The following is a 14,826-nucleotide window of genomic DNA, read 5'->3' on the forward strand; positions in this document are numbered from 1 at the left end:
CAGCTCATTTTTTTAAAAGGTCATTTTCAAATTTATATAGACTTGTCAGGGGACCCAAACAATCAAAATAATATTGAAAAAGAACAAAATTCTCAAAGAAGATCATAAATCAAAAGAGCTACGAGCACATGCATTAGAAAACAGTATGATTACAACACCATTCCCTATTAAAAATTTAGCTTTCGATGTTGTTAGCCTTACACTATACCATATCTTACACTATACCATATTTTGTAGTGAACTAGGCAATCCCTAAAGGTAATTGTCTAAAGGGCTAGACAATATTTTCACAGTATCTTCAGAGTTAACAAACATAATAAACAAGTCTAATAATTTTTTTGAGAGAGAAAGAGGAGAGTGTGCATGCAACAGTAAAGGGAAAGAGAGAGAGCATCTTAAGCAGGCTCCAAGCCCAGTGTGGAGCCCTACACAAGCTCAATCTCAGGACCCTGAGGATCACGACCTGAGCTGAAATCAAGAGTCAGATGTTTAACCAACTGAGCCACCCAGGTGGCTCAGTTATACACTTTTAAAGTTATACATTTTCATTTCTGAAATTCAGCAATAAGCAATCAAGTGACTTGCTTCCCTTTATCAAACATTAACTTACTACTACCTTTCTTATATAAAATTTTTCAATGTTTATTTATTTTTGAGAGACAAGAGAGAGAGAGCATAAACGAGGGAAGGGCAGAAAGAGAAGGAGACACAGAATCTGAAGCAAGCTGTAGGCTCTGAGTTGCCAGCATAGAGCCCAACACGGGGCTTGCACTCCTGAAATATGAGATCATGACCTGAGCCGAAGTTGGATGCTTAACTGACTGAGCCACCCAGGCACCCCTGTCCATTCATTCTAAATCAAACAAGTTTATACTTTGGGTTTCTTAATATTTGAATAACTGTTATTCAAAGGAATAAATCAATGGCCCAAATTGCCTTTTACAGTACTCCAGTATATATCATTATGGATGCACGGAGACTAATCACCTTCATAGGGCCTAGACACGTTCTAGAACTAACCCTACAATTCTAAACTAGTGACTCAAAGGAAACCTAGAAATATACATGGGTTTGCGGTCTCCCAAGGAATTCTATTCCTCATTATGGAAAGGGGAAAAAGAACATCAAGACCCCGGAAGAGACCCAGAAAGATGTAGTACTCTGGTCACAGTTTTTTAAATAAGTCTGGATATCTCTGAGAGTCTAGCACACATGTACCCAGGGCCAGGGTAAACTAAGAAAAGTGGCTTTGCATCACTTAGTGTACCGTTTACTAGGATGAGAATTGCAGAAGACTGTTTGCACCTCTTAGCTGAGTGGTAGCATCAGTAATCGTCTCATTAGTCTCATTAATAGTCTCAAATCATTCAGGAATGTTTTTCAATGTGAGATTTATAATGCATGTAGAAGATTTAAATAGAAACAAAGAGAAGAGAACTTATTTTGAAGACCCTCATTCAGTTCTATATTTTTATTAAAAAGACTATTTCATATTCACTATCACAATACCTAGTACATAGTACTAATAAAAGCTTGTTGAATGCTCAATGGAAAGATAGATGGCTGAATGAGCAAACAAATGGGTAGAAGGAAAAAACAATGAGTATCAAAATAAAGTTTAAAAAGATCTGATACTCTTGGGGTGCTTGGGTGGCTCAGTCAATCGAGCACCCGACTCGTGGTTTCAGCTCAGGTCACGATCTCACGGTTCGTGAGTTCAAGCCCAGCATCAGGTTCTGGGTTGACAGCACAAAGCCAGCTTGGGATTCTCTCTCCCTCCTGCTCCCACTCTCTCTCTCTCAAAATAAACAAACTTAAAAAAAAAAAGAGTTGTTGCTTCTCCATTTTAAAAAGCTACTCTAATTAGGGGAGAAATGTATGAGAAGTAACATGGCACAGTGGAAAAGAAGACAAGATTTAAACTCAGAAAGACCTAAATATTTACATATTAGCTGAAACTCAGTGACTTGCATTGTTGAGCAAATTGCCTACTTTATGTAAGCATAGTTTTCCCCACCTATAAAATGGGGATTACAGTATCTACCTTACAAACACAATAAACCAGCAATTTTGGCACCTAGAACAAACTAAACAAAACCAGTTCTCAAATCAACTCTGTAATTCATAATGTAGCCCACAGATGGGTGTTACTAACAATGCTCGCCATCTGGAAGCTTCCTGTTTTAAATAATTATTCTTGCTAACTAGGTGCCAAGCTTTTAGAATCATTACATTAAATGTTTGCACCCTCTAAATTTTAGTGTCCTTAGACAAAGCCCAGTAAGACCAGCCATAGTTCAGCTTATAGGCTTGTTCTGAGTGTTAAAAACGATGTTCAGAAAAATCCCTTGTACAGTGACAGGCATGTAACAGATGATCAATTATTGTTATTATTTAAATATTTTATTAATACCTTTATGTCATCCATTTGTCACTCTACATTCTCACAATTATTCTAATAAACCCTCAGAGTATATAGATTAATCATATCAGGCCACTGCAGAAATATATAAACAAGACAGAAGTGAAAGGATATTTACTAGAAACATCCTCCTCAAAGATTCAAGTTGATTCCTTCGATCTTGATTTTTGAATTTTCTGTTTTACATACATAAAGACCTAATGAGTTAGAAAAATAGAGGGTACCTTAATTTCAGGAGCCACTCTAGAATGAGGAAGTAAGGGAAACATCAGGTTCAAAAGGAGAATTCAAAGTTACCACTATCAGGGTACGTTTCTTTGTTGGATGGGCAAACAGAACTGCTGCTATTGTGTTCTGCCTCTAGTCTCAGCTGTGCAAACACCAGTTAAGTAAGAAAAACATCAAGCCATCTTTATCAGATCTACAAACAACCCAGATAAACTCCTTTAGGATGAATAGTTAGGATGAATAGTTAGTATTCAGAATAACAAAATTGGCCAAATCATAAGAACACCTATATAAAGAAGCACTGAAAGATCTGAAAGATCATTTTCTCTGAATTATCAGATATCCAGAAATAATGATTTTATTATAGAGTATGTCAAACCAAACCAAGGTCACGGATAACAATTCTATTTTCTTTTTTTTTTACTCACAGGTAACCATTCTTATAGCAAGAGTTAAATTTAAATGATTCATAGGTATTACTGGTTATAGTGATGCTTCAATAACAGTTTTCCCACACTAAAACAAATTTTCCCTAAGACAACATCTCTTCTACTCACAAGTGTCAAATCAGCTCACAAGCCAGAGCCCCCAATTTCCCAACAAATTAAAGAATAAATCCATCATAGTCAACATTACACTCAGTGGTGATTAGCTGAATGCCCTTCCTCTAAGACCAAGAACAAGACAAGGATGCCCATTCTCACCACTAGATTCAACATAGTACCAGGCGCGCCTGGGTGGCTTAGTCGGTTGAGTATCTGATTCAGGCTCAGGCCATGATCTCACAGCTCCTGAGTTTGAGTCCCATGTCGGGTTCTGCGCTGAAGCTCAGAGCCTGGAGCCTGCTTTGGATTCTGTGTCTTCCTCTCTCTCTGCCCCTCCCCTGCTTGCACTCTGTCTTTCTCTCAAAAATAAACATTAAAAAAAATATATATGTACACACACACACGCACACACACATATATATACATATACAAAGATTCAACATAGTACTAGAAGTCCTAGCCAGAGCAATCAGACAAGAAAAAGAAATAAAAGGCATCCAAATCAGAAAGGAAGAAATAAAAGTGTCTCTATTTGCAGTGGCAAGATATTATACATAGAAAACCCTGAAGACTCCATCAAAAAACTGTTAGAACTAATAACAGATGAAATCTGTTACAAATCATTGCTGAAAGAAATTGAAGACAAAAATAAACGGAAAGACATTCTACACTCATGTATTGAAAGAATTAGTATCGTTAAAATGTCCATACTACCCAGTGAGATCTATAGACTCAATGCAATCCCTATCAAAATTCCAATGACATTTTTCACATAAGTAGAAAAAAACAATCTTAAAATTTGTATGGAACCACAAAAGACCCCAAATAGCCAAACAAATCCTATGAATAAAGAACAAAGCATCTCCTGATTTCAAACTATATTACAAAGCTACAGTAATCAAAACAGTATCGTATTGGACACATAGATCAATGGGACAAGATAGAGCCCAGAAATAAAACCACACACACATAGTCAGTTAATTTATGACAAAGGAGCCAAAAATATACACTAGGGACAAGACAGTCTCTTTACTAAAAGGTACTGACAAAAACGAACAACCACATGCAAAAAAAATAACACCATACCCCTATTTTACACCATATACAAAAATTAAAACAGATTAAAGACTTGAACATAAAATCCAAAAACATAAAATCCTAGATAAAAACGGGGTGGGGGGGTAGCTTTCTTGGCATGATTTTTTTTTGGATTTGACAGCAAAAGCAAAAACAAACATGTTGGACTACATCAAACTACAAAGATTCTACACAGCAAAAGAAACCATCAACAAAATGAAAATGCAGTCAACCAAATGGGAAAAAATATTTGCAAATCATATATCTGATAAGGACTTAATATCCAAAATATATAAAGAAAACATAATATCAAAAAACCTAAACAATATGATCAAAACATGAGCAGAGGAATTAAAAATCTACTTTCTCAAAGAAGTCATAAAAATGCCAAACAAGTACATGAAAAGTTACTTAACGTCACTCATCATCAGGGAACTACAAATCAAAACCATAATTTGATATTACCTCACACCTGTTAGAATGTCTACCATCAAAAAGACAACAGGGGTGCCTAGGTGGCTCAGTCAATTAAGCATCTGACTTTGGCTCAGGTCATGATCTCATGGTTCGTGGGTTCAAGCCCCACATCAGGCTCTGTGCGGACAGCTTGGAGCATGGAGCCTGCTCAGATTCTGTCTGTCTGTCTGTCTGTCTCTCTCTCTCTCTCTCTCTCTCTGCCCCTCTCCCACTTGCGCTCTCTCTCTCTCTCTCAAAAATAAATAAACATTAAAAAAATTTTTTTAAAGACAACAGATAACAAGTGTTGCGGAGAAAAGAGAACTCTTGGACACTGCTGGTGGGAATGTAAAATTGGTGCAGCCATCATAGAAAACAGTATGAAGGTTCCTCAAAAAACTAACAATAGGACAACCATATGTTCCAGAAATTCCATTTCTAGCTATTCGTCAGAAGGAAACAAAATCACTATCTCAAAGAGGTATCTGTACTCCCATGTTCATTGCAGCATTATTTACAATAGTCAAGACACATACACACACACACACACACACACACACACATAAACACATATGGGAATATTATTCAGCAATAAAAAAAAAAAAAAAAGGAAACCCATTAGTGACATGAATGGACCTTGAGGTCATTATGCTAAGTGAAATATGTCAGAAAAGACACAAATAGTATATGGTCTCACTTATGTGTAGAATCTAAAAACAACCAAACTCATACAAACAGAAAAGAGATTAGTGGTTACCAAAGGCAGGGGTGAGGGATAAGGGGTGGTGGGTAAAGTGGGTGAAGGTGGCCAAAAGATAGGAACTTCCATTTATATGATTAATAAATGCTGCAGACATAATGTACAACATGGTGCCTATAGTTAAAAATACTGTATCATGTATTTGAAAGTTGCTAAAAGAGTAGATCTTAAAAACTCTCATCACAAGAAAAAAAACTGTTAACTATGTGACAGAAAGGATATTAACTAAACGTATGGTAATCATTTCACAAAACATACATATATCAAATCATTACTTTGAGTACCTTTAGTATAATGTTACATGTCATATGTCAATTATATCTCAATAAAACTGGGGGGAAATTTTTTTTAAAACCAATAATGTCCATGTGTCTGTTAGGAGGTAGCTTTTACACTTTTAAATACGAACCAGAAGCACTGCTCTGACGCTACATTTAACACATAGTTAAAAGTATAACCACAAGGACTGAAATAAAGGTTATTTTACATATTGATTAAAAATTAGAATTCTGTGATTGTGATTCTCACAGTTTGTATGAATAAAAAATTGAATAAACAGAAAAAAAAGACTAAAAAGCAATTAGTCAAGTATAATTTTTTAGTTCTTATGGCACATTAACAACAAAAACCAATCCAGGGCAGGAATGGATATTGTGGTTTCATAAAGACAGGCATATGTTAAATCGGAAAAACATGTTTAAATGGTAACATTCCTTAAGACAGAGTCTACTATATTTAGTATCAAGTTCTGGTGAGAAATAATTCACCATCATAATCACAAAATAACTACCTAAATGATATTTTTTTGTTATTTGCTGATATGCATCCATAATTCTCATTTTGAAGTAAAGATTTTTATTTTTCTGGTGCCATCAAGTGGTAACATTATGAAGTACTCTAAGTTTAAATGCAAATAACTTTAGACAGAAAAAGATCACATTGATGTATCTGTGTCAATTAAACACTAGTGACTTTTTTAGCACAAAATTATCTTTAAAAAAAAAAAAAAGAAGGGAAAATATCAGAGCTAATTGTAACTTATCCCAATTTTAAACTCCCAACCCAAAATGAGAGTTAAGACAAAGAAGAAAAATGTGTAGATCTTTAAAGACCAGAATGTTCTACTAGCAAACAAAAAACCCCAACTGACTATATGACACTACCTGAAAAACAAAAATTTGTGGGACCCCTGGGTGACTCAGTCAAGCATCTGACTCTTGATTTCGGTTCAGGCCGTGATCTCACGGTTTTATGAGTTCGAGCCCCATGTCGGGCTCTGCACTGACTCTGAAGCCTGCCTGGGATTCTCTCTCTCTCCTCCCTCTCTCTGCCCCTCCCTGGCTCGTGCTCTTTCTGTCTCTCTCAAAATAAATAAATAAACCTAAATAATATATATAAAAAAAAAAGAAAGAAAAACAAAAATTTGTATCAAAATGATGTATCAATCAAACCAGGAGAAATACTCCCTCCTGAAACCCCATTAACATGGCAGTAAAAGAATTATTTTTAAGGCAAAAGCCCCCAAGGACAAAGAGACTCCAAGAGAAGACTGCAACAACAACATTTTACAAAATGAAAATAGATGGATGAGTGGTTATTGACTTAGGAAGCTCAAGAAAGCTGCCTGATTTATATGACACTGTAAATTAGTTTGGGAACGTGTAGCACTGGGTAGCTTGGAAATGAGAGTAAGGGCCAAAAACAAGCGAATTAGTGAAAATTCTGGTTAAGAAGCACTGATGCCACCAGATACACTCCCTCTTCCGGTCCATGCAGCCAAGTATTCATCGTCTACCACATTAGAAGGCTGAAAGTTTAAACTCTCATAAAGCAGAGCACTTCTGGAGAACAGGACACCAAGCATGGTGAGGGCGGAAGTACTACAGCAAAAAAGGTTCGTGCTACAGGAGACTATGGTCATCGGAATGGTTCTAACAAGTCAAAGATGACAGGAAAACAGTAAAAATGATGATATTCTGGAAAGAAAACCATCAAGAAGGTCTTATCAACCTTCGGCTTTTGTGTCCACGATGTCACGTAACTAACTGTGGTATGCTTTACTCTGTTTTTTTTTTTTTTTTAATGTTTTTATTTATTTTTGAGACAGACAGAGACAGAGCATGAGCAGGGGAGGGGCAGACAGAGAGGGAGACACAGAATCCGAAACAGGCTCCAGGCTCTAAGCTGTCAGCACAGAGCCCGACGTGGGGCCCGAACTCACAGACCATGAGATCATGACCTGAGCTGAAGTCGGACGCTTAACTGACTGAGCCACCCCGGCGCCCCTTACTCTGTTTCTTGTAAGGAAAAGACAAATGACTTAAAAAATCTGAGGCAAAAAAAAAGGTTAAGTTCTACTTACAGACATTAGAAACATTCATTCTAAATGTCCCAAATCACCCCAGTAACTAGCTGAGAATTTATGGCAACTAAAACAGAAAAGAACACTAGGCAAATCCAAGAACCTTTACATTTCATCTCTTCTCTTCAGGCCAGCAGGAGTAAATGCACTAAATCTCTGTGAATACTCCTGTGAGAGGTGAAGGCTGGGGAACACTGGCCACGTCAGAAAAAACAGAATATTATTCATACAAGAGACATGGAGATTTGAGTTTTTTAAATCCTGTTTTTGTTGGTTAATTGATCAAAGCAGAGTGTTAAGTAGCTCTGATCCTGCCTTCCCTTCATGTAAGTAAAAGTTTTTACCCAAATTTAGGTCATTTTTTTATGTTTATTTATTTATATGGGGGAGACGTGGAGGAGTGGGGGAGGCGCAGAGAGAAAGGAGAGGGAGAGAATCCCAAGCTCAGTCTGACTCCACAGACTCAGCACAGAGCCCAATACGTGGCTCAGTCTCATGAACTGTGAGATAATGAACTGAAAGGAAATCAAGAGACAGTTAACTGACTGAGCCACCCAGTCATCCCCAAAGGTAGGTCATTTAATCTTCAGTAATTTCTCATTTTGAGTCTCGTTTGGACATAGGGACTATACACAAGATACAGTTATATGTATACACTTTCTTTCCAGATACCAACATAAGAACATTCCAAAACATATTAATACAGATAAAACTGTACCTTGAACACCTTCTAGGAGTAAATCAACTCCTTTCCTATAAAAATTGGAAGCAGCTTCATAGTCATCTTCTTCTTCCTTTTTTAAAGCCAGCTTTATTAATTCTCCAGCTTTCTCCAAATAATCTCTCTTGCCAAGCTTGGACTTTAAACTGCCAGGAAAGAGGCTACGACTTTCCCGTTCTTCTTCTGTTTTGTTCTGTTCGCTGTCAGAAGCAACGGCCCCTAATGCTGATGGATCCGAAGAAAGACTGAGACCAAAAGTTCTAACGGGAGAGTTTTGATTGGAAGCCATTCCATCATCTAACTCAGCAAGAGAATCCACGTCCACAGTAAGAGATATCAAATCACTGTCACTGGAGAAACCTAGAAATATGATCACAATATAAATAGATATTAAATTAAGAATCAGCCAAAAAGAATACAAATCATGCTGACTATTCATTTGTTCATACTATTCGAGTCGATTAGGAAGGCTGTCATTGCCTGATGGAGATCGGTGCCTGGCCATTTGCTTTAGCTTACTGAATTCAGCTCTGGAAAATAATCTCCTTTGCCTTAATTATCAGACTAAAACCGAAGACAAGTCTTTATCTAGTCTTGTAAAATGAAGAGCCTTTACCACAAAACCTTGTAACAACAGCATTATAATAAAGAAAAAAGAATAAGAGCCTCAAGGTAAGACAAAAACAAGTGCCTGAATCCCAGCTCTTAAAACTTACTATGTGACCAAGCCCAAGACACTTAATTTACTTACTATGCAGAACTTTAAATGAGGAATACAGTTCATGCATATAAAGCATAATAGGCTATCATTCAATTGCAACTATTATGGCAATTATGTAATGATTCTTTATTTCTACAACGTACCCTCAGAGGTATGCTTTTAGATAATCCATATCTGGAAAATGTACACCATTTGGTTGTGTGTGTGTGTGTGTGTGTGTGTGTGTGTGTGTGTTTTAAAGAACTAAATTTTTAGAAATTTTTGTTCCATTCTCTTCCACAAACTTTTGGAGAGAGGTTTGGTCTGTATTTGCCTCTTAGTTTTCTGACAGAAAATGAATACTAGGTGGTACTGAAATATTTAGCAATGGAAATTCTTTCTCCCATTTCACAAAACTGACTTCATGGTAAACAAGCATGAAGTACAACAGTTATGAAACTTCCTGGCGTTAGGACCTCCCTTTACATTCTTAAAATAATTGAGAACCTCAAAAAAGCTTCTTTTTGTGGATTATACCTGTAAATATCTAAAAACTATACCTGTGGATTATACCTGTAAATATCTATTTAAAATAGACTAATTTTAAGTAAACATTAAAGCCCACTACATGTAATGTAATTTTTGTTCAAAATAACTATATTCTCCAAAGCAAAAAAGTATTTAATAAGAATGGTGACAATGTTTTACATTTGTACAAATCTTTTTAATTGAAGATGACTAGATTCTCATATTATGATTTTGCACTCAATCTGTTGTCGGATGTTGCCCTGGTTGAAAGATTTGAGGAAGATCTTGCATAATAGATATGTAACCGAAAATGGGGTGAATATTTTAGCAGCCTTTTCAAATACTTGTGGATATTGTTTTTTGATACTATACCAAAACTTGACAAGTGGTAGTTTCTTAAAGCTTAGTTGCCATATAGAATATAAATTCTTGTCAGTGAAATGTGTTTCTATTACATTCAACTCCATTGATCTGTCTTGCACACTGAATGTGTGCATCACACATTGGACATTTTGAAAGTACTGGTTCCCTGAGTTATAGTGACAAATCACATTTGTTACTATCACCACCAATCTCAGCAGAATATTCTTTAGGTCTTGGGGAACTGTCAAGCTCAAAGTAGCAGATACAAGTTCTCCAAGATTCAGGCATCTGGCTGGCATCAGGTGGTAGAGCGTATGACTCTTGATCGCAGGGTCCGGAGTTCAAAACCCTCATTAGATGTAAAGATTACTTTAAAAAAGAAAAAAAAAAAAAAAAAAAAAAAAAAAAGGTTCTCCAGGATTCTAATCTGGCACTGAAAACTCAAAGTTTATCATTGGCAACAAACACTGTCAGCTGTTTTCCTTAAAGTGTCAGCTCACTTTGTTTGCGTTTGAAAACCATTTGCCAAATACCCAAATCTGAATAATGACAGTTTGTCTGTCAATTGTTCTTTCAAGCAAAAATGATGTCCCAAGAGAAAAGCTGCTAGTTCATAGCTCAAGCAAGTGCTCTTCCTCAAGACAACCATGGCAATTCAGTTAGGCAGATGTGTTTTATGTATACTTCCATTTTTTCACACAGAATATAAGAAAGACATGTAGCAAAGGGTGGAGATTTGATAAAAATTAATAGTTTTTACTGCTTTATCATGGGCATTCTTAGGTAAAATTAGCATTGGCATTACTGCAAGTATGCAGCATGATTCCTGTAACGGTCTGGTATCACTGTCTTGATTCACGCTCAGGCAAGGCAGTTTTACCTATCATTGCTTTTGCATCATTAGTGCAAATGTCAACACAGTGAAAAAGGCAAATAATTTCCTAGACTATTGCAAAAATAATTTCTGCCTTGGTGACCCCCTGAGAAGATCTCTAAAATACCCAAGGGTCTAAAGACCATACTTGGAGAGCCACTGATCTATATATCATTCAATAAGATTGACAATAGAGTTACATACAAATTAAATTTGGGAACAGCTATGCAATCTGCATCACCATTGAATGTTGACTTCCAAGTTCCTCAGAAAAGACAATATATTAAAAAGAAAATTATTTCCTCAAGATCATATCCTAAGCCAAACTTAAAGGTAGATTAGACTATACAATTCTAGAATAGGGATCAGCAAACTTCTTTTCTGAGGACCAGAGAGTGAATATTTTAGGTTTTGTGGGCCACATGATCTATGTCACAACAAATCAACTCTGTTGTTGTAGTACAAAAGCAGCCACAGATAATATGTAAATGAATACGCATGGCTGTGTTCCAGTAACACTTTATTTATGGATGTTGAAATGTGAATTCCATGTAATTTTCACATGCCATAAAATAATATCCTTTTGAATACTGTCAATCATTTTAAAATGTAAAAACCATTTTTAGCTATTAGGTCACATAAAAACAAGTGGCAGGTCAGATTTGGCCCACAGGCCATAGTTTGTCAACTTATTATAGACTTAAATTGCTTACTTCATTTCAAATAAAGTAAGTTAGGGTAAAAACATGTTACTGGCAGCTAAACTCAAATTTCAAATCAACTTTAGACACTACTTTGGCACCCTGTCAACATATCCTGTTTTCAGGGGCTTTTCTCAAATCCGTGGAATGCCCATAAAGAACTAATTTTGTTTCCTACAAGCAAAACACTTCATTAAATCCACAAGCTGAGAAGAGATTCATTGGATCTGGTGGAAATCTTTTCAATCTCTGACATTTCAACTGTACAGACAGCTCTTCAAAATCAGAATCTTTTACAGCAATCTACAAAATTATTTAACCACTGTTCTGAGAAATATATAAATTTCATAAAAGATTTTTTTTAATGATTTCAAAACATTTTATATATTCCAATGCACACTTATTTCCTTAAATGGGGGTATTATATAACCTGGTCCATTGATATTAATAAACAAATAGACAAAGTTTAAAAAATAAGTTCTGGTTTACACAGCTAATCATAAAAGAAAGGAAACACTGTTATAGATCTTTTGTCTGCTCTCCAGTGTCTTGTCACTATAACCTTCACATCATCTATCACACTGTACTGTTTCATGTTTTGCCTGATTTTCCTTTCGAACAGGAACAATAATACCAAAGGGCAAAGGGGTAAAATTATGTGTACTCAGTTTCTTGGCTTTTGACCACAAAAATCTAGTGGCATAGTCTTATTTCCTCTCTTACCTTTCCAATCTTATTTTGTTAGCAAAGGAAATCATGATTACATAAAATTGGATCAGAAGAGCAAGACCAGCAAAATACCTGGGAAGAATATCAGATAATGAAATAAAGTAATAATTAATAATAATATTCAAATAATTTCCTTTCCAAATTCTACCTAATTCTAAATGAAGAATCTTTCAAAGTGAGCAAAGAAAAACTAGCATGTTAGAAAGAGGAATTTTTCTAGCCCAACTACGAGAGGAGCAAAGGGAAGCAAAAAGACTTCTGATTTAACCCTTTTGGAAGACAATTTGACAATGCATATCAGATGCAGAAAATCTTTATACCTTTGACCCAGAAATTCAACAATTATACCAAAAATAACCAGAGATACGATCAAAGATCTATATTTGAGAATAATCATCACAAAAATTAGTGAAAATTTGGAAATAACAAATTCCTAACAATAAGAGATTATGGTACATCCCTTTGATAAAATATTATACAGCTATTAAAAATTACGTTACAAACGAATATTTAATGCTAAAGTATTAATGATCTATTATGCAAAAATAATAAACTGCAAAGCAGTATATACATATACTATAATTCTAATTTTAAAACAAAACCAGAAAAAAAGGCTAGAGAGGTAGCCTAACAGTAATTTTCTCTGTATGGTGGGATTACAGGTGACTCTTACCACATCACTTACATGTGTATGACAAGCTCTTAAGGCTCTGTATTTGAAGGCTATCAAAGGAGATGCAACAAGGGCTAAAACTGGGAATCTGTTTGTGAACGAATATATGCTATACAAACATAATTTATGCAATATAGGCCCATACGTATCACCCAGCAGCCAGTGCCAAGGAATTCCTAACTTAAGAGAGAGGACAGAAACGATTACAGACAGATTTGTCTGAAGCAGACTAACCCTTGACATTTCTTCCTCGCCTACCTTCTTCCTTTAATTCTCCTCTTAAGATGCACCCTACCATATCTCAACCATATCATAAGCCGAACCCTATCATATCTCAACCATACACTGCAACCAATCATCTTCTAGGAAATCTCTTCTGCATTTAAGCAATTTCTAAATTCCCTTCTTCTCAATGAAGTATTCCCCAATCACCTCAAGAACGCTCCCCTTTCACTACCACAGTAATGAATTATTTATACACACACGCGCACACACACACACACACACACTCAGTACCTAGTTTTTTTCACCTTATATCCTTAATACAGCTACTTATCACAGTGCTTGCTCACCTCCTTGAATTCACGGTCCTGTCATTCAACCTGTTTTATACAAAGCTACATAGAAATATCACAGAAAGTGGAGACTAGCTTCCTAAAACCCAGAAAGAAAGCTAATAAGATAGAGCAGCAAACAAGAGGTTCTCAGTTAAGGTGAGTAGGAAGAACACTGTGGATAAGGCAGGGCAACAACTGACAATTCAGACACTATTTGTCAAAAGTTAAACCAACCTGAAGTCAATCCATGTTTAAAGGGGCCCTCTGGAGCCATCATGAGAGTAAAAGGTACATCCTTCACCAACACCATCAAGACAAAAACCTAAGCCTTTTTGGGAAGGGATGGGAGGGGGAAGAGTCAAAGGTTCTATGAAAGCGTTCTGCCTCCAGGTTCATATCACAGAGATTCAAGTCTCAGGGCTATTAGAGGGCCCCAGGTGACCGGTTAAAAAGCAGCTACAGACATGAGGGGTTTATATAGCATCCCAGTTCACCTACCTACCTTCACCTTCTGTGCTTTGAACTGCTCAGAGTAGGGCAGTCTAGTGAAATCTGTCTAGGACACCACCTCTGAAAGACAGGCACCAGGGGAAAAGGTTGAGTTGCTATAGAATAAATCTTTATACTATAAACTATCAGAAATCTGTATTTGAAGACCATCTGCAAAAAGAGATCGGTTTCCTTTAGAACAACAGGTGGTCTCTCATGGTCAACTATATATAAAATACATGGCCTCATTATTATTAGCTGATAGCTTTCACTGAGCACTGAGGTTCAGTCAACGAAAGGGAATTTCTACTTTTCCTAGTAGCAATGACTCATGCTTCACACACAAAGCAAAATATCTAGCCAGCAGAACAAAGGTCACCCTGAGGGAGAAGACATACATATCAATCTCCATTAAGAAACAAGCCCTTATAAATATGATTTTAGGCGAATACCCAAATCTCATAATTAAGATTCCTGTACCTGATTATCAACTTATCATTTAGAAATAGCCACTGTTACTAAGAAGTACCATTCTTTTGATATTTCACATTTTTATAATGTCCTGGGGACAAGTCTTTGTTTCACCCTTGAAAATTTATGAAAAGAGGATGAGAATATCTACTGCATATTTGGTGAAAAAC

At 36.2% G+C, this 14,826-nt stretch overlaps 1 protein-coding gene across 14 annotated transcripts in view; it reads right to left on the reverse strand.

Annotated features, from left to right (window-relative positions):
* RPS6KC1 (ribosomal protein S6 kinase C1) overlaps window positions 1-14,826 on the reverse strand; it is a 317,521-nt gene that overhangs the window by 253,931 nt on the left and 48,764 nt on the right. For 12 of the 14 annotated variants that reach the window (XM_078440686.2, XM_078440687.2, XM_078440681.2 and 9 more), the window contains exon 6: window positions 8,569-8,931. In XM_078440686.2, coding sequence (XP_078296812.2) covers window positions 8,569-8,931 — 363 coding nt within the window. Of the gene's footprint in view, window positions 1-8,568; window positions 8,932-12,460; window positions 12,539-14,198; window positions 14,265-14,826 lie in introns of those variants that run through there. The other 2 variants (XM_078440691.2, XM_078440690.2) reach the window with 2 other exon arrangements.

The sequence above is a fragment of the Panthera onca genome, chromosome F1, assembly GCF_046562875.1.
Source record: "Panthera onca isolate mPanOnc1 chromosome F1, mPanOnc1 haplotype 2, whole genome shotgun sequence".
NCBI lineage: Eukaryota > Metazoa > Chordata > Mammalia > Carnivora > Felidae > Panthera > Panthera onca.